The sequence below is a fragment of the Planococcus citri genome, chromosome 1 (genome assembly GCF_950023065.1).
Source record: "Planococcus citri chromosome 1, ihPlaCitr1.1, whole genome shotgun sequence".
NCBI lineage: Eukaryota > Metazoa > Arthropoda > Insecta > Hemiptera > Pseudococcidae > Planococcus > Planococcus citri.
The window spans coordinates 1,922,956-1,943,448 of record NC_088677.1 but is presented as its reverse complement, the minus strand read 5'-3'; the positions used below and the strand labels follow the sequence as shown (position 1 = coordinate 1,943,448).

At 37.8% G+C, this 20,493-nt stretch overlaps 2 protein-coding genes across 4 annotated transcripts; both read left to right on the top strand.

Moving 5' to 3' along the window:
• Positions 1-7,946: 7,946 nt before the first annotated feature.
• LOC135844359 (uncharacterized) lies at positions 7,947-15,372 on the top strand. The gene has a single exon (XM_065362524.1). The coding sequence runs from the start codon at positions 7,960-7,962 to the stop codon at positions 13,516-13,518; it is 5,559 nt and encodes a 1,852-aa protein (XP_065218596.1). The 5' UTR covers positions 7,947-7,959; the 3' UTR covers positions 13,519-15,372.
• A 25-nt stretch (positions 15,373-15,397) lies between these two features.
• Positions 15,398-18,822, top strand: LOC135844368 (uncharacterized). Of its 3 annotated transcripts, XM_065362541.1 has the most exons (4): positions 15,398-15,887; positions 15,967-16,824; positions 16,906-17,163; positions 17,272-18,822. In XM_065362541.1, the coding sequence occupies exons 2-4, from the start codon at positions 16,095-16,097 to the stop codon at positions 17,658-17,660; spliced, it is 1,377 nt and encodes a 458-aa protein (XP_065218613.1). In that variant the 5' UTR covers positions 15,398-15,887; positions 15,967-16,094; the 3' UTR covers positions 17,661-18,822. The 3 variants fall into 3 exon arrangements, with proteins under 3 accessions (XP_065218613.1, XP_065218623.1, XP_065218605.1); XM_065362551.1 differs by having other exon boundaries at positions 15,398-16,824; positions 17,275-18,822; XM_065362533.1 differs by having other exon boundaries at positions 15,398-16,824.
• The last annotated feature ends 1,671 nt before the right edge of the window (positions 18,823-20,493 follow it).

Genomic DNA, 20,493 nt, shown 5'->3' with positions numbered 1-20,493 from the left:
AATCGTGGAGAAAATTGCAACTTGAAAATTTGAAAATCGACTTTTGCATTTACCCCATGTTGGGGTAAATGCAAAAGTGGGCAATATTTTTTTTATTTTTTTATTTTTTTGAATTTTCAACACACTCACTGTATTCTACGTGTCATTTGCTAACTTTTGATGTATTCGTGGTCTTGATTCGGTAAAAAATTCGATAACTTTTCCACTTCCCAAAAAAATTTTTAGGAGAGTGAAAAAATGTTGAAAAATTATTTTTTTAAAAACTCGCTAAAATGAACAAAAAAATCAACTATTGATCAGTTCTGATGTTTTTTATGTAAAAAACTCGTGATAGAAATTCATTTTTCGTCAAATATATTAGTAAAACATTGATAAGGAGCAATAGTTTAAAAATTCAGTAAAACTGTTAATCACTTCTCTAACGTGTAACTCATCATGTAACCGTGAAAGTTTATGTATTTTTTTTGTAATTTCGAACCATTTTCAAGTTGTTTAGGGCAAAAAAATATTTGTGGTAAGTGCAAAAATGAAAAAAAAAAATCGTTTTTGCAATTACCCCGAGTCGATTTTTTCTGGGGTAGTTGCAAAAACGCAATTTACGGCCAAAATAAACAAATTTTTTCAAATTGCGATATCTTACCTTAAACTTTCACCTAAAACTAATAACCTAATTTACGATGAATATCAACAACTTGTTTCCTTTCGTTATAAATTAATTTTGACATCCCAGCTAGATTAATTGAGATTCCAATTGGTTTCATCATTGGTAATGGTTCAAGTGGAGGTAATAATGCGAGTGTTGATTCAAATTCCAATTCCAATTCTAATGCCCCTGTTAGATTACTTGAGATTGTAATCGGCTTCATCAGTGGTAATGATGTATTTAGAGGTGACGATGTGTTTGTTAATCCCAGTACCCCAGTTAGATTGGTCGAGATCGCTATTGGTTTCATCTGTGCTAGCGATGTGTTTCCAGGTGATGTGTTTATAAATTCCAATACCCCAGTAAGATTAGTTGAGATTCGAATCAGATTCGTCTGTGGTAATGATGTGTTTGAAGGTGATGATGCGTTTGTTAATTCCAATACCCCAGTTAGATTAACGGAGATTGTAATAGGTTTCATTGGTGGTAATGATGTGTTTGTAGGTGATGACAAGTTCCTTAATTCCAATGCCCCAGTGAGATTAACTGAGAGTGTAGTAGGTTTGGTCTGCACTAATGATGTGTTTGTAGGTGATAAGGTGGTTATAGTGGATGAGTTGGTAGTAGAATTGGACATGGTTGGAGTTGATGACTCGGTCTCTGATGATGACTCGGACTCTGTCGATGGTGACTTCGTTGGAGGATAGGTTATTAGAGGGCCACCTGACCAAGTATTGCAAAGATCCTTCTTACAATATTCACATTGTGTTGCGTCATGCTTCAACTCATAATTTATGCAACCCTGAAAATCATCATAGTATCCTCGCGGATGCCAATAATATTGCACCTTTCGCTCTATATCAAATGACCCATCTCAAAAGGAAAACATTTGCATTAGGTAAGTACCATGAAACATTTTGTTTGTTTGTATTTCATTTTACCCCTTTTAGACTATGTTTCAATAATTCATATTTCCTAAGAATATTGGGTCACAAAAAGGTCAAATCTTCTGAAGAGTACATGAAAAGAACCACATAAGTCACTTTTTAGAAAAAATTTTGTAAAAAATGACATGTATTGTGGTAGGTCCAACTACGGGGTTAAATAAGTGTGGGATTAATAATTTTGTAGAGGGAGAAAAAACAGCTTTTTCTGCTACCTAACTGGGAGAAAAAACATTTACTATATTGCCCAACCTGACGCGAATATTCAGCTCGCGGATACTATCATTATATGGGTATTTCCACGATCTCATGACATAATATTTAGCCAATCATAGCCCAGAAACGCGCGCATCCGCTGCCTCTGCTGCTTGGTCCAGACTCATTTTTACCCTAAGCTCATAGTTGCTAGTTTCACTGTACAGTCAGTATCCAATGTACTACCGAACTGCCTGGTCAGCTCTCCAAGTCCTCGTGACTAGGGGGCTACCAGTGTGGATTCGGGGTTCAGAATATTCGTTCACATTAATTCTATTCGTTCTATAACGCAGTGGATGAAACTAGCCAAGTACGTGGAGCTCAGGGGTCACTATTTACGGAAGTGCCTCTTATTTACGTGTCCAATTTAATTGGATAGGGAATCTTTTCACACTGACTTGTGATACTCCCTATATTATTAATTCTATTAAGTCAGAGTGTACTGGAACTTCCGGAAGTAGAAAGCAGTCAACAAGCAATTTTTAATTGATTCCTGGACTGTTTGGAATTAATTATATTGTCTTCCCAACTCAACACAATCCCAGGTATTTAATCCTTTTCTTTATTAATTTTTTATCCAGAAAATACCAATCTGAGAATAGGCTACGAATTTGTAGTAATTCTCAACCTCCCTTTCCTTCTCCAATAATTACTCTCAAGAGATATCAACTTCATGTTGTTCTTTTCTCGTAATTTGAGATAATTAGATGTACTTGAAGAAGATCTGTGTTCTTATTTACGTATTTAATATTCGTTTCCCAACACTCAAATTTCGTCCTATGATAATATTGGTTGTGTGGTCACTTGCCCAGAGGTAATAATAAGGAGTAAATTTACAATTTACGAGTTTTTATTAATTCTGGATCAAAACCCAACTCGTATTTAGGGTTGGACCCCCGTGAGGTTCTCGGTCTGAACCAATGGTACTCAGAGGGTCCTGTTCATGTAGAGAGATTCGTTACTTTCGTCAATCCTTTCCTAGAAGCTCAGGATCGAAGTAACCAGCACCCCAGATCTGCATAATCTCCCCCTACATTTTGGCATCCTTGGTGGGGAACAAAGATATTTACTTAAATATTAATTCAAGATAAATTCCTATGGGTGTACCAGCCCATAGGTGTGGAAATAATCAGCATTATTGATTCTACTAGTTCTATTAATTCTATTAGTTCTCATTAATTCAAATTATTTCCTCATAGCAAGATATTTCTGTTAGGAAATTCTTAGCTCCAGTATGATGCAGTATTTTACGAAAAAAACTGATTATTTCTCCTATTATTTGGGTATTTGATTTGGCTGCGCAGACGAATCAGAACTACAGAGAAAGTTGCAGAAAGAAGCAGAATTTTTCGTAATTATTACATCCATGTATTTTTGTTAACCCCGCCAATGGAAAAAATTCCATAAGTCAGCGATTGATTCGAAAATTCATGCCAAACAACATCAAGATTTGCGAAAATATCTATTCATTCTATCACGAAGATTGAAAGTGAAAATTCATTAATTCTATTTAATTCTATTGATTCTATTAATTCCATAAAAGTACCCACGGATGGAATATTAATTCACTTTCAACGAACGTTTATGGTGGTGAAATTTTCACGAGCTCGGATATACTACCCATCACCATAAATTTATCAACTCGCCATTCTATTAATTCGCAAATCTTTGCATTTACATACGTAATCACGCTTTTACTGCAGAAAAAACGAATATTTGTTCGTACTCCAGCCCCCTGTGGACCTTTTACACCCCCTGGGGCAGTTTACCCACAAATTATTTCGAAGTACATAGATAATAAGTACATCCGAACGTATTTTTTCGCCATGTAGCAGTTTAACGTACCCATATTTCTCCGATTACGTATTATTTCTATTAAAATAAGAATTCATTCTATTCGTTCATATGTTAATTCAACCTCTGAGGTACGAGAGTATGTTTATGGCATTTATGAGCGAAAATAATTCGCAAAATTACGTCCAAAATGCGTAATTCATTACCAGCGAACCCCATTGGATGATTATTCCAACCGTTCATCCAATCACAACACTGGAAAGTACCAGAAATCACGTATTTATTCGTTCGTTTATGGAAGAAATTATGACGGCAAAATGACGATTATTTGTTCTATTTATTTCCATGGAATGAAATTCGCCACTTTTTACACTCGTTATGGGATTTTCCACGAACCCAATCCGACCTTGAACAAGAATTCGACAGGTTTGAAAGTGTGACAATAGTAGCACTGGGTTTTTTCCCATTTTCATATTTTTTCTATTTATAAACACGTCCGATTAAAATACACGCGAACCTGACCAAAGCTGGCGCTTAAACAAGATAACGGAAGTATTTTTAACGTAATACAATAGCCGCGGGTATTTACACGATCCTTATCTCGTACACTCGACACATTCAACATCAATCGTTATCTCAATTGATTATTTCGTTGCTGAAAAATTACACAATAATTGGCGGCTGGGAAAATACGCGAATACCCTTATCAAGATAAGAATACTAGTTCATTGTCTACCCTTCGCGATTACGCGAGCACCGTTAGATATTTGTTCTATATTTAGGTAGTTTGCAGCTTCCTTATCAGTATCCTCAAATATTTGCAAATCCTATCGTTCACGGATGGATAGCAGGTACTTGATGCTGGTTAGCGCCGCTGATAGCATTGTTATCTTCTTTCGCGAAGTTTCTTACAAATTTATTCAGTACAGAAAGATCCAGAATTTATCAACGAGATAACATCGGCACGGTCGGGTATTTAAACGCCATCAACGAAATATTTTAACGCCAGCGGCGATATATTGTGCAATACTCGCGATTAACCATCCCTACTCCTGGAAATACGACGACACACCCCCCTCGCGGTATGATTAGTAGGTCGATACCCAAGCAGTAAGAGAACAGAAGCTTCATTATTCTATTGATTCTTGACCTGTTCACATCAAGCTAGCTACTGCTCTCTATTTGTTCTATTCATTCAAATATTGATTCTATTTCAAGACTTTGAAATTCTTCAATATTTTGGAACAAGTTTAACGGAACTCAAATACACTACAGTTCCTGAATATTAATTCGACCGCAGTTATTTGCGTAATTATTTCTAATTAATCCACGTAATTAATTCTATTAATTCTATCATTGCGAACCTGGGGAAAATATTCCTACGAATATTATTGTTTTTCCAGAATTGGGATATTATTTCGATACCTGTTTAATTATTAGTTACTAAATACGACGCGGCGAGTATTATTGAGTTATTAGTTCTACGTTACCAATCAGAGCCTTCGAAACTGGAAAATAAATAAAATATTAATTCTATTTATTCTATTGATGTGGATACTTCTCTGGACACATTTACGCTTACCTTGCCAAATTGTATTGCTGTAATATTAGGAGTGCTGTATTTATCTGAACTCTTCGAGAAATTAATCAGCTCGCTTTCCAGCTACGTAAGTATTCCTGAAACATTATACGACAACATCTGTTTAATTTTATTCATTCTAATAAAGATTCAATTAATTCTATACTTCATCGTACGTAATAACGGGAATAACTTCGACGATTAATTTATTCATAAAAATATACTACTCCAGCAATTTACGCAAGTACTAATTCGAAAAAAATGAGCAACGGCGATCCAGAGCGTAATTCTAATGGAAAATCAAGAAAAACCTCGACTCGTCCAAAACCTCAAGCGCAGCCAACGCGTCAGCCATGGACTCGCGCTACTGCTCGAAGAAATGCAGAACTCGGACATCCGACTCAAAGTTCTGAGCGAGGAGCAACGTCGAGATTTATCACCGAAACCCAGAGATTTTACGCTTCAAAAAAGAAGGCTACTCCTGAGCAGCAATCAGTGATTGCTAGTCCAATTATTTCTACTGAAGGCGGAAAGAAGAAAGTTCGATACACTCTTCCAGACGGAACTATACTCGAGCCCTCGACTTCCACTCCAAGAAGAACAGTGGAAACCCAGCCCACACGTGTTAATTTGTCAACTGTTGTCGAAGACGACGACGATCCCGACGCTACCCAAAATGAATTCGAAGAACTTCAAGAAACTTATCATTGGATTGACATGTTCGGAGATGTTCCAGAAATCAATTTACAGGTACCTCCTCCAGCAGTTATACGAAGACTCCCTCAAGCTGATCCTGATGCTGAGGAAGAAATTGACAACGGTGAAGGAAGACCTAGAACTCGTAACGTCGCGGTGAATACTGATGCTGAGGCTGGGGCAAATGAAAATGAAAATAATGACGTCGATCAAGATGCTGGCCGAGTATATTGTTTCGATGAATTCGATCCTGAGACACCTTATCCCGCTGTTGAGGTAAATGAGTATGAACTACCGGAAAATGATCAAGCTGTATCTTTGGCTCACGCTCAAGGAATTATAGACTGGATCAAAAGAGAAAACACCGGTTGGGCTGCTCGAACGTCTGCGGTTAAGGATCGCATCAAAGGTCTTGAAGTTGGAATTTCGACCACGAGAGGAGATCTCAAAGATGTGTATTTTACTTTTCAAGAACAACGCTCATCAGATCATAAAAATCTGGAGAAATATTTGACTGAAGAATTGGGAAAAGCCTCGCGTAAATTTGGAATGTACGACAAGATGTTTGCATCTTTAAAGAAAGATACCGTAAGAATTGACAGAAAAACCGATATGATTCAAGATACAACAACTGAACTTACGTATTCTGTCGATGATTTATTCTATTACAATGTGCACGGTAAGTACCCGTCCAGAGATACTGATATTTTACCAATCGGTAACGAAGTATCCACTACTACTCGAAATAACGATCGCGGTTCAGATCTTGGAGGTTCCAGCGGTGGACATAATTCTAGTTCGCGCAGAAGCAATGATGATAGCAGCGACGATGACGACGACGACGGCGGTGGAAATATTAATCCATTCAATGAATCCGGTGTATTTGCTCGAAGAAATAAATCTAAAACAAAAGACACTGGAGTTAAACCTCGTCAACGTACATTGCGGTATAATTTAGAATTCCTCGAAGGAAAAATGAATCTTAAAGCTAAACATCTACGCGAAGCTGATATTTATTACGATAATACCAACAAATATGAAGTAATGAGCTTCATTGAGAAATTCGAACATTTTATGCGAGAACAGCGCGCTAGCGAATTTCAGTATCGTAATTTATTTGCGCAAATTATTCAAAGCGACGAAGCCAAGGCGTATAAGGAGCACGTTAATCCAAAATTACCATATCTCAAATATCGTGATGGATTTGTACAGAAAGTTTGGGATGGTGTTGAACAAAATAATGCCAGAAGTCACTTTCTCAAGATGCAGTTTAATCAGAAATCATCGAAGAAAATAGCTGGAATTTTACTCAAGTGGTTCAATGTATTGGCTGACTCCGATATTACTGATGCAATGCTCCTGGATACTGTCTATCTAAAAGTACCGAAGGATTTGAGATTTGAATTTACCGAATGCAAAGAAGATCGTATCAGATTCAAGAAAAAATTGCAAGTTATGCGTCGACATGAAGAATACGCCAATGCCAACGCTGAAGTTAACGATCAAACCATTCCTCCTTATACTAAATTTTGGATACCGCCATATATGTCCACTCCGAACCGAAATACTGATCGACGTACGATTAAAAATTTGTTCAATAAACTTGGAAATAAGGGAAAAGGCGCCCCGAAAGCTAACGACGCTATACCAAGTACCAGTGGTACCAACGCCGGCGCTGGGGCATCCAAAGACCCTAAACAACCACTGAAGAAACCTTCATTCCGTTTTCCGACCAAATATTTGAATTCCTTAGGTATCACTGCCGAAGATTTGGAAAAATGTGCCTATATTTATCAGTCATTAATGGACAATCAGGAAGAAGAAGAAGAAAATCATCAGGAGCGAGATACTGACTCAAGCTCTGACGGCGAAGACTCTGAAATTGAAGTTGTCAAGCCAAAAAACTTGAGGAAGTCCCCTGCGAGCCAAGCGGGGGACGAGGAGTTGTAATTAATTCTATTAATTCTATTACTTTCAATCGAATTCCATCAGCACTTGATGACTACGAAATTATTGGTGATGGTCTGGCTTATTATATTAAATATGGAATGCCAGAACTAGACTTCGATAAAAAACCTTATTTAAAAGAGGTTATTTTATTGAAAGAATTAGCTCATGAAATTGAAAACGCTTCATTCACCAAACAACATGTATTAATTTCAATGGGCGATTTTGAGCTGAATAATTCATCGATCGATATGAAATACGTTCAGAATTATTTCGATAGAATAATTCGACTACTAGTAAATAAACAATTTAAAGACATACTCGTAATATTTCCTCCAGTTCGTCCGAAAGCTGGAGATGAACCAACAACTTCATTCAAGAGATGGCTCGATTTTCGTCATATCCTTTTAGATGTCTGTTCAACTCGCAACGTACGCTATTCGCTGTATCCAGCAATATTCTTCGCTGAAGTAGTGGAAAATATACTCGTTGGAATCAAGTATACCGTAGCCTGCGATGAAAATGACAACGTGATTCCTGATAAAAATTGTTTCTATTTAAACGACAAAGGCGATTATTACAACCTTGGAATTACCGGACGAGAAAGAATTCTTGAGTTTCTTGAGACTTTCTGCGATCCAACCAAGCGCTTCATGGATTCACGTGATCCTGTAACCATTACTGATTTGACTACCGAAGATGACCCGAATGCTCGATTTGTTGCTCGACCAGATGGCTCACTACAACATATGACAGCAAATTTATTAAAATTAATTCAAGAAATATTAGACTGTCCTAATAAAGAAGCTGCAGCTGAAATGATACATACCTTAAATCAATCTGCCAGCGATTCATCAGACACTCTCACCGAGACAACAGAGAACTCGCATGACATTTCCGGTATGCCCGACGCAAATGCTCCCGAAACAAATGCCTCCACTACGGATGCTCCGCACGATTCAGCGCAGGAAGATGAGCAGGTTGAAGATGAAGAATCCCAGTCTTCTTCTCCCGAATACCGTTATTTTCCAGCATTCTCAGTTAACATGGTAAACCGCATATCTGTAAATCAAGAAGAACAAAACGCCTTGAAATCATCATCTTTTACGAAAGTACCGATAAAAGTCTCCGAAATGAACGATAATTTAAAATCGCAATTATTACACGAAAGAAATGACACCATTACCTGCGTAATTCCACTACGACTTGGAAATTCCTGTTATCCAGCCCAGCTTGACTCTGGGGCAGTGCCAAATATAATGTCAGAGGAAACAGCTTTACACCTGATTCGACACCATTCCGATGAATTGGATTTTATCGAGCTAGAGAATCCAGCTGTTTGTATTTTAGCTGATTCAAAAGAAGCTGAAACAGCAAGATATATTATTGTACCAACATTATACTTTGGAAAACACGCACTGAAAATACCTTTTTATGTGCTGAAAGGCTGTAATCACGTATTCTTAATTGGAACCCAGTCGATGGAGTATCTTGGAATTGAACCAAGAATCAAGCGCCGAAAAGCACTCTGCAGACCATCTACGAAAGTTCATACTGAAGTGGTGGACTTTTTGACGCCTGAGCAATACGAAGGTAAGCTGAATATTTTCGGCGGGAAACTGAAAGATGAATATAGATTAGAAATGAACAACATTTTACGGCGAACAGATATGTTTAGCAATTATCACCGATTACCTGATGGAGTTATAGACGACGGTCCAGATATATTTATTGAACGACTGGAAGCTGACCTTCAAGATGCTGTTACTGCTGGAAGAATCACTGTTTCGCAAGCTGAACGAGCTTTCGATGTTTTGAGCGAATTTCGTGACGTATTTTCGAAATTTCCTGGAAAATATACCGGGAAAAGAGTTCGATTAAAATTCAACATTCCAACTAAAGATATTCGATACCGAGGAGCCAAGTATAATCCATCAAAGAAATTAATGAACGACTTACGTAAGGAACTTCAAGTAATGATGGCAACAAACGTCATTGAACCTTCAGACTCGACTTACATAAACCCCATTGTAGTTAACGTCAAGAAAAGCGGGGAAATCCGTGTTTGCTTGAATCCTGTGGATTTAAATCCAATATTAGCAGAGAATTACAATGAAGCTGGTTTACTTGATAGGATTATTACTCAAGATGCTGAAGCAAAGCTGTTTTGTACGCTCGATTTTGTATCAGGATTTTGGCAGCTGGTCATGGATGAATTTTCACGCAAGTATTGCGCATTTCAGGTCGATGGACGCGTTTATCAATTTATTCGTTTGCCGTACGGCTTGAAAATTTCATCAGCGCTCTTCGTAAATATGGTCAACGATATCATCCCGGATAAAGCTGGAATCACCAAATACGTCGACGATATTCTTCTTCGTTCTGCAACATTCGAATACATGCTGGAATTATTGGTGGAAGTTCTTACTATTCTACGAATCAACAATCTACGTTTAAATGCGAAAAAGACTACATTTTTCAAAGGAAAAACTGAGCATTTAGGATTCGATCTTAGCCCTGGCAGAATTTCAAAGCAGTCATGTAAAATTGACAAATTTAACGATTACATCGCAAAACACACGAAACGCGGTCAATTTGTTCTCAAGAATAAAATCGAGATTCTTGAGCTGATTGGCTTGACCGGATTATATCGAAGATTTATTCCTCAATATCAACAAATTATTGCACCTTTGTACGAGTTAACTTGCGATAATGTACCCTTCGAATGGGGACCAAGGCAAGATGCAGCTATCGAGAAATTGAAGCAAGAATATACGAAAGACTTCGAATTAGTTCCAGCTCGAGACAAGATAGACCTGTACCTAGATACATACACATCTAATGATGCTATGAATGCTGTTTTGTATCAAAACTACCAAGGACAAGACGAAATTATTCTATTTACCAGCCATAGTTTTAAGCCGCATCAAAAGAAGTACACTTTAATTGAACGAGAAATGTATACCTTAGCCAAAAGCATCAAAAAACTACAACTATGGCTCCATGGCAGAACAATTCATGTTCGTAGCGATTTACTTTCAATTGTACATAAATTTGAGACCATCGCAGAGGTTCACAGAAAAGCCGCTGGATGGATTACGTTATTTAACTGCTACAATTTGATTTACGACCTACGAAGAAGACACAAGAAATGGTTCGGAATGCAGGCTCCCGAACTAACTATTAACAGTGCGAATTGTTCCAATTTCATTACCGAAGAAAATGACCTCTCACTGCGTATTCGTTCTCATTTATTGGATTATCTCAATCGTCTCAGTTTATTTCAGAAACGTGATCCAAAATGCGCAGATATTTTTCGTCGATTAAAAACACCAGATGAATTTTTAGATGCGAGAGGAGTACAAATTAAAAATAACCTAGCTAAACGTTATTCAATTGAAGTGATTGATAACAAAGAAACATTAATTTTCAATTACCCAGATGAGAGCCGTGTTCCAGTACTTCCAGACGAAATCTTCAAAGATATGATATTATTTCTTCACGAGACCTACGGCCACGTCGGTGCAAATAAGCTCGAAGCTATTTTCCGGCGTATGTATTATTCATCCAATGCGAAGCATTTTATTCGTTCTATTACCAGTGAGTGTTTGCACTGTAAAGCAAATAAAACTTATTCAGAAAAGAAACCACTCGAATTTGGATATACTAATTCATACGGACTTGCTGATGTGATCTCTGTAGACATTCTTGGACCGATTTCAAATTATTCCAATCAGCCGAAATATCTCTTGGTATCGAAGGATGTTTTCTCTGGAAAAGTCTGGTTATCACTACTTCAAGATATTCTCCAGCAAACTGTTGCCAACGCTATGGAAGCTGTAATTAAAGAAATTCATTCTAAAAAGTATAAAATTCGTAAAATAATTACAGATAACGCTACTCAATTTACCAACAAGATTTGGCGTAAATTATTGAAGAAATATAAGATAGCGATTGGACACTCAACAGCGCACAATCCTCAATCAAATCTAGTTGAGAGAACTATGCGCATTATTGGAGACCGTTTGCGGATTAAAATGAATATTAATGCAGATGGTGCGTATTCACACCATGGATGGAGTACTTACGTCAAGGAAATTGAAGAAGAAATTAATAATACGCCGAATGATGACAACGTTCCTCCAGACGAAGTATGGCAAATTGCAGAATTTGAAACCGACCTTCCTACTGGAAGATTAACATTCAATGCCAAATATCATTTACGCAAATTACTGGAGAAGAAAGAACGTCAAGATTTACCATCTATCACCAGCGAAGATTTAATGAACTCGAAACTTGACCTACTCAACAATGTTTACACTTCTGTTGATAACGTTGTTTGGGTATCGATCGATGGCGCTTGCGCTAACAACGGTTCAGATGACGCTATCGCTGGAATTGGCATTTGCTGGCATCCTGAGGGTAAACAAAATGTTTCCGAAAGAATCAAGCACGAAAATTATACACCGACTAATAACTTAGCTGAGGCTATTGCTCTACTTACCGCAATGAAAATTGCTATTAAGCAAGGAATTACTCGATTACATATAATTTCTGATTCCCGATATCTAACATCAGCTGTAAATGATACTTTTTCTAAATGGACTGATAACGACTGGAAAAACTCTGCAAAGAAGCCAGTTCATCATCAAGAAATATTTAAAGAAATCATTCAGCTGAAATCTCAATTTGACTTATTTGAACTTACTCATGTTTATGCGCGAGAGACTGATTTTGGCAACTTCACCGCTGATAGACTCGCTCGTAAAGCTGTATATACTACCGAATTTGACATCGCAGCAGCTGATAAACTTACGAATCATCAAGCTCTTATCAGATATATCAAGGAGCAGCGTGAGCTAGATTTTCAATCCCGGGAGCAGAAACATAATAAGCGTTTTGGTGACCCGCGAATATTTAAACCAGGTGAACTTGTTATGATAACCAATCACAGACTGTCATCGGCAGATAAAGGAGCTTCAGCTAAACTTTTTCCAAAAAGGTTTGGGCCATATGTAGTGGTGGCTCACTCGGGGAAAAATTGTTACGAAGTTCAAAAAGTTGCTGATAAGAGTGATAAGAGGCTCATCAACGTACGTCAAATTACGACCTACCTTAACCTACATCATCTTAAACAGCTACGCGAAGAACCAAAATTGCGCTCAAAATACGATGACCGTTCCTTACAGAAAAGAATGAAGCAATTTGCTGAGCATCGAGATTTACTGGAAAACTTTATTAAAGAGCTAGAAGCTCCATCAAAGAAGAAAACTCGTAAATTTAGCGAAATGAACGATGAAGAGAAATTGGATCAATTTACTCAGATTCGCAAGCGGTTTCGTAAGAAAAATAATGATTATGATTCCATGCAATTTGATGCTGTTTTATCTCAGGTATTTCCAGATGAAAAAACTCGTGAAAATATTCAACAGCAGGCTAATTTGCGATATAATATGCGCAAGCGCGAAAATATCAATTACAACGAAGGTACTGACGCACCTGAAGACGGGCCGCGGACAGGTAGAAGGCGTTTTAAACACGTTAATTCTTTGATTTTGAACCTGCTCAACCATGAGCAGCGAATGAAATTCGTTGAGTTGTTATCCGAGCTTCCTGATTGGTCGCAAATGCCCTCCGACCCTCCGGTCCTAACATGCTGATTATTTTTCTACCTACCTCGCAAGTTTCATTTCAAAAGCTGTTCATTATATTTTTCGATCGACTTCAGCTAACATCTCTTGCTCACGAATGTCCCAATACAAATAAATATTGATTCAACCACTATTTATTCTATTCATTCTATTGATTCGTACGAAATTACTCATTGCTGCAGAACTGTGTAAATATCATTTCATCTAAGAAAAAAAAATTTTAATTTATTCTATTATTTCTATTTTTTCTATTATTTATATTTCTGGAAAAATGTACCCATTGGACAACTGTTATCCGCTTCGCTACGTAAATAAAGCCGAAAATATCATCAGAATTCGTCGCTTTGATGGCAGCTACCAAGATGTTTTTCTCCCAATTACATGGGATAATTTAGAAGACAAATTGGTCAACGAAAATTGCGATTATGGTCCAATTATGCCGCCAGACTATCAAGACCATTACACTTACGCTCAGCAGCATTTCTACATCAGCCGCTACATTTCATTAAGCAGGTACGACGGTATGCATATTATGCATTGTTTCATTAACGGCTGGTGGCTGATTGGCGACGGCATTGCCCACGCAATTGCAAGACAAGTTGTCAAAGAAGAAAAAAGAGTTAAAAAGATGTGGGATAATTCAAAGGTATCCGGTACGAACATCTCAGCGAAGCGTTTGATGCATAACATCCAGCATCACAAGATCCTAGTTCCTAAAAGAATCATCCTATCTATAGGCTGCCATGATTTACTGAAAGAAACGTTCAATAAATGCTGTTATAACACGAAGGAGCTGATTGCTTTTCTATTGGATCAAGGCGTCGAAGACATTTTAATTTTACCAAATATTAATTCAAATATGCTACCAGATCATTCGCTCCGGGGAAAATTTCGAAAATGGCTTCGCACCGACTTAATTGAAATGGACCCACAGATTTTGAAATATGCAACCAGCCTTGAAGAAATTTCAGATAGAGCGGATCCTTTCTACAAAGATGGAGCTGGAAATTATTATTCAAACCCGCTGATCTACGCTGAAATGGCGTACCGTATTGTAAAATTCACTCAATCTTTAGAAGAAGCTAACCAACTATGAATTCGACTGATATTTGCGTAATTTCCGGTTGATTGATATTTGTTCAATTTATTCATCATGTACATATCGCGTATTTTTTCCAGGCGAAGAAATGTAATTTTATTTTCATCTCATTAATCGTGTATTATTTCTATTTTAATCTATCAAATAAAATCATCAAAAATACGACCTTGTAAATATTTCTTCTATTTTTATCCACGAACCGAGCTACGCCTAACCATCATCGACAAGCAAATCTTTACTTAGTATATGAAAATAGACAGTCGCAGACCGATATTATACGTACAGAGGAAAGGGGGTTGCGATAAGAAGCAAGCTTCGATTAACAATGATCCTTATCGGTTCCTAGAAAAACCCAGCAATAGCAGCGACAGCCTAAGCCTACACATCAAACCTACCATTTCATCATTCGACTTTTGCTTCTCTTTGTGTTTAGTGCGTACATCTCTAACGTGGTGAAATTTTTTCTATTCTTTCAAAGTTTAATTTCGTTCTTATTATTTCTATAATCGGTAAGATTTACGCAGCGCTGTATTTTCTTGGTTCGTTTCCTCTATTTTTTCATATTTGTTCGGTCGTTTAAACCATTTTTGAAAATTCCAGCTATTTGTTTACGACTTCATGGTGGATAATACGACGTATTGATTGGAGAAATATTTGTTCTATTGACTCGTAAGTACAAGTGTTAATATCATCATTATTAATTTGCTTGGTTTTATACAATTTACCGATTTTACTGTAAAACACACGTACCATCATACCTACCATCAAACCACGTGGTTTAGGCTACAAACACAGCCATCTTTTCAATCATTGATTCACATCGAAGAACGATATCACGTGTTAATTTATTCTATTGATTCTATTTGAGGGCTAAATATAAAGCCTGATTCAAAATTGGAAAAAATCAAACAAAATTCAACTTCTAATTCGATTCTGTACGTGTGTTTTAAATAGCTAGCCTAAGTACGTTGCTGTTTTAATCGTCAGTTTATTAATTCAATTATTTCATCCCAGATTTTCGTTGATTGGTAAACTGAATTATTTCAAGTGTTTCGTCGAAGATTTCTGTTATTTGAAGAACTGTATTGTTTCAAGATATGATCCAGCTTCGCTTTGCTACTGGTATGCTATATTGATTCTATTTTTTCGAAGATTCAAAACAACTATTGATTCTATTTGTTCTATTCTGTTTCACCAGCTATATTGCGACGATTCGTACGTTTAGTTTAAAGAAAATATTGTTTCGTTTGACGATTATTGAACCGGAATTTGCGAAAAGGTGAATTGACCAGCAACTTATTCACATTGTTTCTATTTTCGCTCGTGAAACTTGTACTTACGCATTACTATTTCTCCAGCTTATTCGTTCTGCTGTGTCGCTAATTATTTGGCTGAAGTTTGTTCGTTTGTTCGCTACGATTCTCGTGAAAAAGGTACTGATTATTTCCATTAATTCTATTACTTCTATTAGTTCTATTTTTTCGATATGAATATCCATAAATTTATCACATGGAATGGCAATCAATACTCATTCAAGAAGCCAGAAACTTCATCTTTCTTAAGACAGCGCGAATTTGATCGAGCCAGATTTAAAGAAGGGCTATGGGAAAATACTTTTGATTCACTGTGTAATACTTTCTATATGGATGATATACGTGTCTATGAACCTAATTTTTCTCGATTAGATTTTCCAACGGATTTTATCCAATCTATAAGCATCGAAGATTCCAGCGATAACTCATCTGACACTGATTCTTTTCTGTCCTCTAGGCCAATGGAAAGATATCGTGTTCCGGTATGCCAGTACTGCGGGGAGGAGTTCGAGGCAGGACAAGAAACTGTCCGGAACGAGACCTGTCCGCATACTTACCATCGCGAATGCGTGAAAAGCTTAACTGAGCAGCGTACCCCCGCCGGCAATTTCCGATATCTCCCAGCAAAATGTCAACATAGGAGCTGCGGCGCCGTGCTAATTCGACAACACTATCACAGTGTAATTTTCCGTTATGATACGCCTGACAATATTTGCACAAACTCCGGTCACCGCAGCAGAATCGCAAATCTCAGCGACACCGTTGATTTCCAGCGCGAGCGCATAAATGCGCTGAACGATTCTTTACGTGACGCCGTAGCGCAAAATGAGATTATGACCGGAAGAATCGCAGATCTCGAACGCGAAATCTCCAGACTTAGGCGACCAGCGCAAGATTACCAAGGTAATTATATTGATTACAGCCCAATTCAATATACAAATAGCTGGAGCCGTTTCATTATCGATACTCGTTTTATAATCCCAGATTTCGAGGATGACCTCAACCATCGAGACAACGACGACGATGACGATATCGCTGGTGCACAGCAACAAATGGTGAATCACGTTAATCAGGCTGCTGGAAATAAAAATGTTCATGCCGCCGAAAATCAAGATGATCGGGCTCCAGATAATTACGCAAATAACGATAACGCAGCCAACGATTGCCAAGACGTCGATGAGCGCAACGACCTTAATGAACCGATTGATCGAGCATTTGCTGAAGGATTTGTTCAAACGAACGGTAATTCTATTAATTCTAATACAAATATACGCATCTCAATTTCTGAAATTATTTTACCTGAACGTGATTTTGATCAATTATTTCTAATTAATTCTATTTATTCTCCAGAAGAACGTGAGATGCAACGCCGTATGGACCAAGAGCGAGATGCTCAAGATGGTGTGATTCCAGAGCCGGTTCCAGCTTCGGTCAATGCTCCAGCTCCGTCCGCTCCTAATCTCGACGATGTAAACCTCGAGGAGACTCACCCATCGAATTCTGGACCAGTTTTAGTAGCGCCAGAGCTAGGAGAAGTAGGAAACGTTGCCGGACCGTCGCGATTTCGCGAGCCTTTCCGGCCTAGTACACGTAATGTTTTCTCTTCATTTTACAACTCCAGTAACGTCTTAGTAAACCACGTCATGCGGAATGCGACCGAACAACGCAACGACCATCAGCCGCGTAACCAGCCGCTGCTTGATGATGAGGATGCTCCGTATGAAGACTTCAGAACATGATGTGAAATACGAGTCTACGATGGTGGCGTCCAGAGCGCTGTATTTCCGCATCGTCGTGGAAATATTATGGCTATTTTGAACCAGTCCGGCTATACTTTCAACCCGCAAATCCAGCGCGAGCTACGTCACGAGTATACTTTGCATAGTCAGCAAATGTATTCCTCAGTTTACACAAGTTGGTCACCGGACGACCGCCGTCCGACCACCCACATTTTCCTGAACGGATGGTGGGTGATTGGCGACGGTCTCACCCACGGTGTTGCGAGAGAACCGCTGAGACGAGATCCAACGTTAAAAAGTCGCTGGGACCGTAGCCGCTTTGCAGGAAGTTTTCTTTCGGCCAAACGTCTTCGCCATAATATCCAACAACACGCTCGTAACGTACCTAGATTCTGCGTAGTTGCCATGGGAGGACACGATCTGACGCTCAAGTCCGAGCATACTGCCAGAATAAACACATCGGCGTTAATCCAATTTTTGCTGGACCAACACGTAGAGCGAATTCTCATCCTTCCGATAATCATCGCTGATCGACGACCAGATGCGGAAATAAGAAGATCGTACCGCGATTGGCAGCGAGGAATCCTGCCTCAATTAGACCGGTCTCGGGTCACCTATTTGCAATTTTTGGAAGAAACAGTAGATCGCGTCCAGCCTTACCATGCCGACCTCGCCGGTATCATATACGCCCACCCTTTTGTTCATTTTGATATTATTTACCGTTTGGCTCATATGTTGCGTTATTTCGATTAATTCTATACCCGGTATTTGCGTAAATCTTTCGTTTTCTATTTTTTCGTTGTTTGAATTTGTGAATTTTGTTATTTTTTCTATCTTTTCTATTTCTAAGTTTGAAATGAAGACATGGCGGTTCGGCTGAGCATTCGATATTACCTCCACGTTAAAGCCTGTTATTTTCGATATCCTCTTTATTCTTTTTACATGTCTTCGTGTATTATTTCTATTAATTTGGATTTTTAGTCGCATTTTTCTTTCTAACAGGTATTTTCGAAATTACCAGTTTATATTAGTTCTATTAATTCTAAGTTCGTTATTTTTTGAGTTTTGAATTATCTATTCGAATATTATTTCTACTTATTCTATGTTATATTGATTCTATTATTATTGCAATTTGAATAGCTGTGAGTTATGTTCCTTTCGTTGTGCCGAAGATAAAAATAAATAAGAAGATGGCATGAATATGATTATTTTATTTTTTCTATTATTTCTAAAACTACAGCTTCAATTAATTTAAAAATTGCAGTACAAGAAAATAAGTATCCCCACCAGCTATTCATACCATCGTATCATTTCAAAGAAGAAATTTCTACTTGAGTTTTTAACCTGTAAATAATTATCATTGAATATATTCAAGAAAATGGTGATACTATGATATGTCGTTTGAATAATAATACTGGGAATGACTACTATTTATTCTATTAGCCGTTTTATACACATAGATTCCTAATTTCATTTCTACAAGGAAGTTTTTATTATTATTTCATATTATTTCATCGTGAACGCGTAAATATTATATTTCAACTTCATTTTAACATCATATATCGTTGATATCATTAATTAATGGCACGGAGATTATTCATTTCACTTTGAGAATGTCAACGAGTTCATTTTACCTATCCTGACAGAGTTTAACTTGCTCAATTTCGTTAGAAAGTGGAATTTGCTGAAAAATGTTCGTCAAGAAGAAAATTTACAAATACACGATATTGATTCTATTGATTCTATTTATTCAAGAATAAAAATAGCATTTAGACAAGGATTATCAGCAAATATATCTTCTAAAATACAATTATTCTAACAATACTGTCTACAACAGATAAGGGATTAAATATAGAATTTGCCAGACATCTAGCGATAATCTACAGCTATCGCAGATAGCTTTCTACTCCCTTCACCCAACATTTAACAAGATATTTGCGAGATAATCCCTTCCACCGTCAGCCTTTTAGGCCATTTTTTTTTGCACCAGGAATTTGCGCAAGTACTGATTCTGTCTTCATAAGTAATTTGTTCTTCGTAAGGATCGTATGTCTTTGTTCAGTTCGTTCGTTACTCAAGCCGTTTATTTGTTCGAGACTCCGGTGATTTTTTCTGTTGATTCTAATTAGTTCGTCGATACTATGGCTAACGCGGAAATCGATCATACTTGTGAGCTCTCCATAGCTGTCTGCCCTTTCTGTGACGGTTCGCTCGCTGTTCCTCCATCCGGTGCTACTGGACCTGCAGTACTAATCACTGGTAAGGAGTGTAACCATTTGGTGCACTTGAAGTGCTTTATGATTAAGACAAAAACTCTTAAAGAGCGAAAAATACCTTGTCCGTTCAAAAAGTGCGTCGCGAATATTGATATCAAGGCGCTACGTGAGATCGTCGTTCAAAAATCACCAATCGCCGAAAGCATTCGCCTCATCATCAATAACGCTACCAGAGCTCAACTCACTGAGATGAATATCGCGATGAATAATCAGCACGAACGTAATTCCCAGCTCGCTTCCGAACTTCGACAGCTTCTACGACAAAATGAAGCATTAACCGAAGAAATTCAAGAGAAAGATAAGCTGATCAAAACGTTACAAACCTCCGCTCCAGCGTCGATGCCAGCGATCGCCATTCCTGAGATAAATCTGTCCGAATCGAGCTCCGATGATGAAAAAGCTGCTGTTTCAGCCAAAATCGATTCGCCGCTGCCATCTGATTCCGGTACGTCTGCTAAACCTACGATTACAGTTGAAAAATTACGTGCAGCCTTAGAAAGCTTTGTCGCCGAAAATTCCGACCCTCAGCCCTCAACATCTGGATATGTACCTCCACG

What these genes read in the sequence shown, in the direction of transcription:
- LOC135844359 (XM_065362524.1), top strand. Translation starts at nt 7,960, where the DNA reads ATGCCAGAACTAGACTTCGATAAAAAACCTTATTTAAAAGAGGTTATT.
- LOC135844368 (XM_065362541.1), top strand. Translation starts at nt 16,095, where the DNA reads ATGAATATCCATAAATTTATCACATGGAATGGCAATCAATACTCATTC. An exon ending in ACCAGCGCAAGATTACCAAG is followed by an intron (nt 16,825 to 16,905) that starts GTAATTATATTG and finishes TTATAATCCCAG; the next exon opens with ATTTCGAGGATGACCTCAAC. An exon ending in AGGATTTGTTCAAACGAACG is followed by an intron (nt 17,164 to 17,271) that starts GTAATTCTATTA and finishes TTTATTCTCCAG; the next exon opens with AAGAACGTGAGATGCAACGC.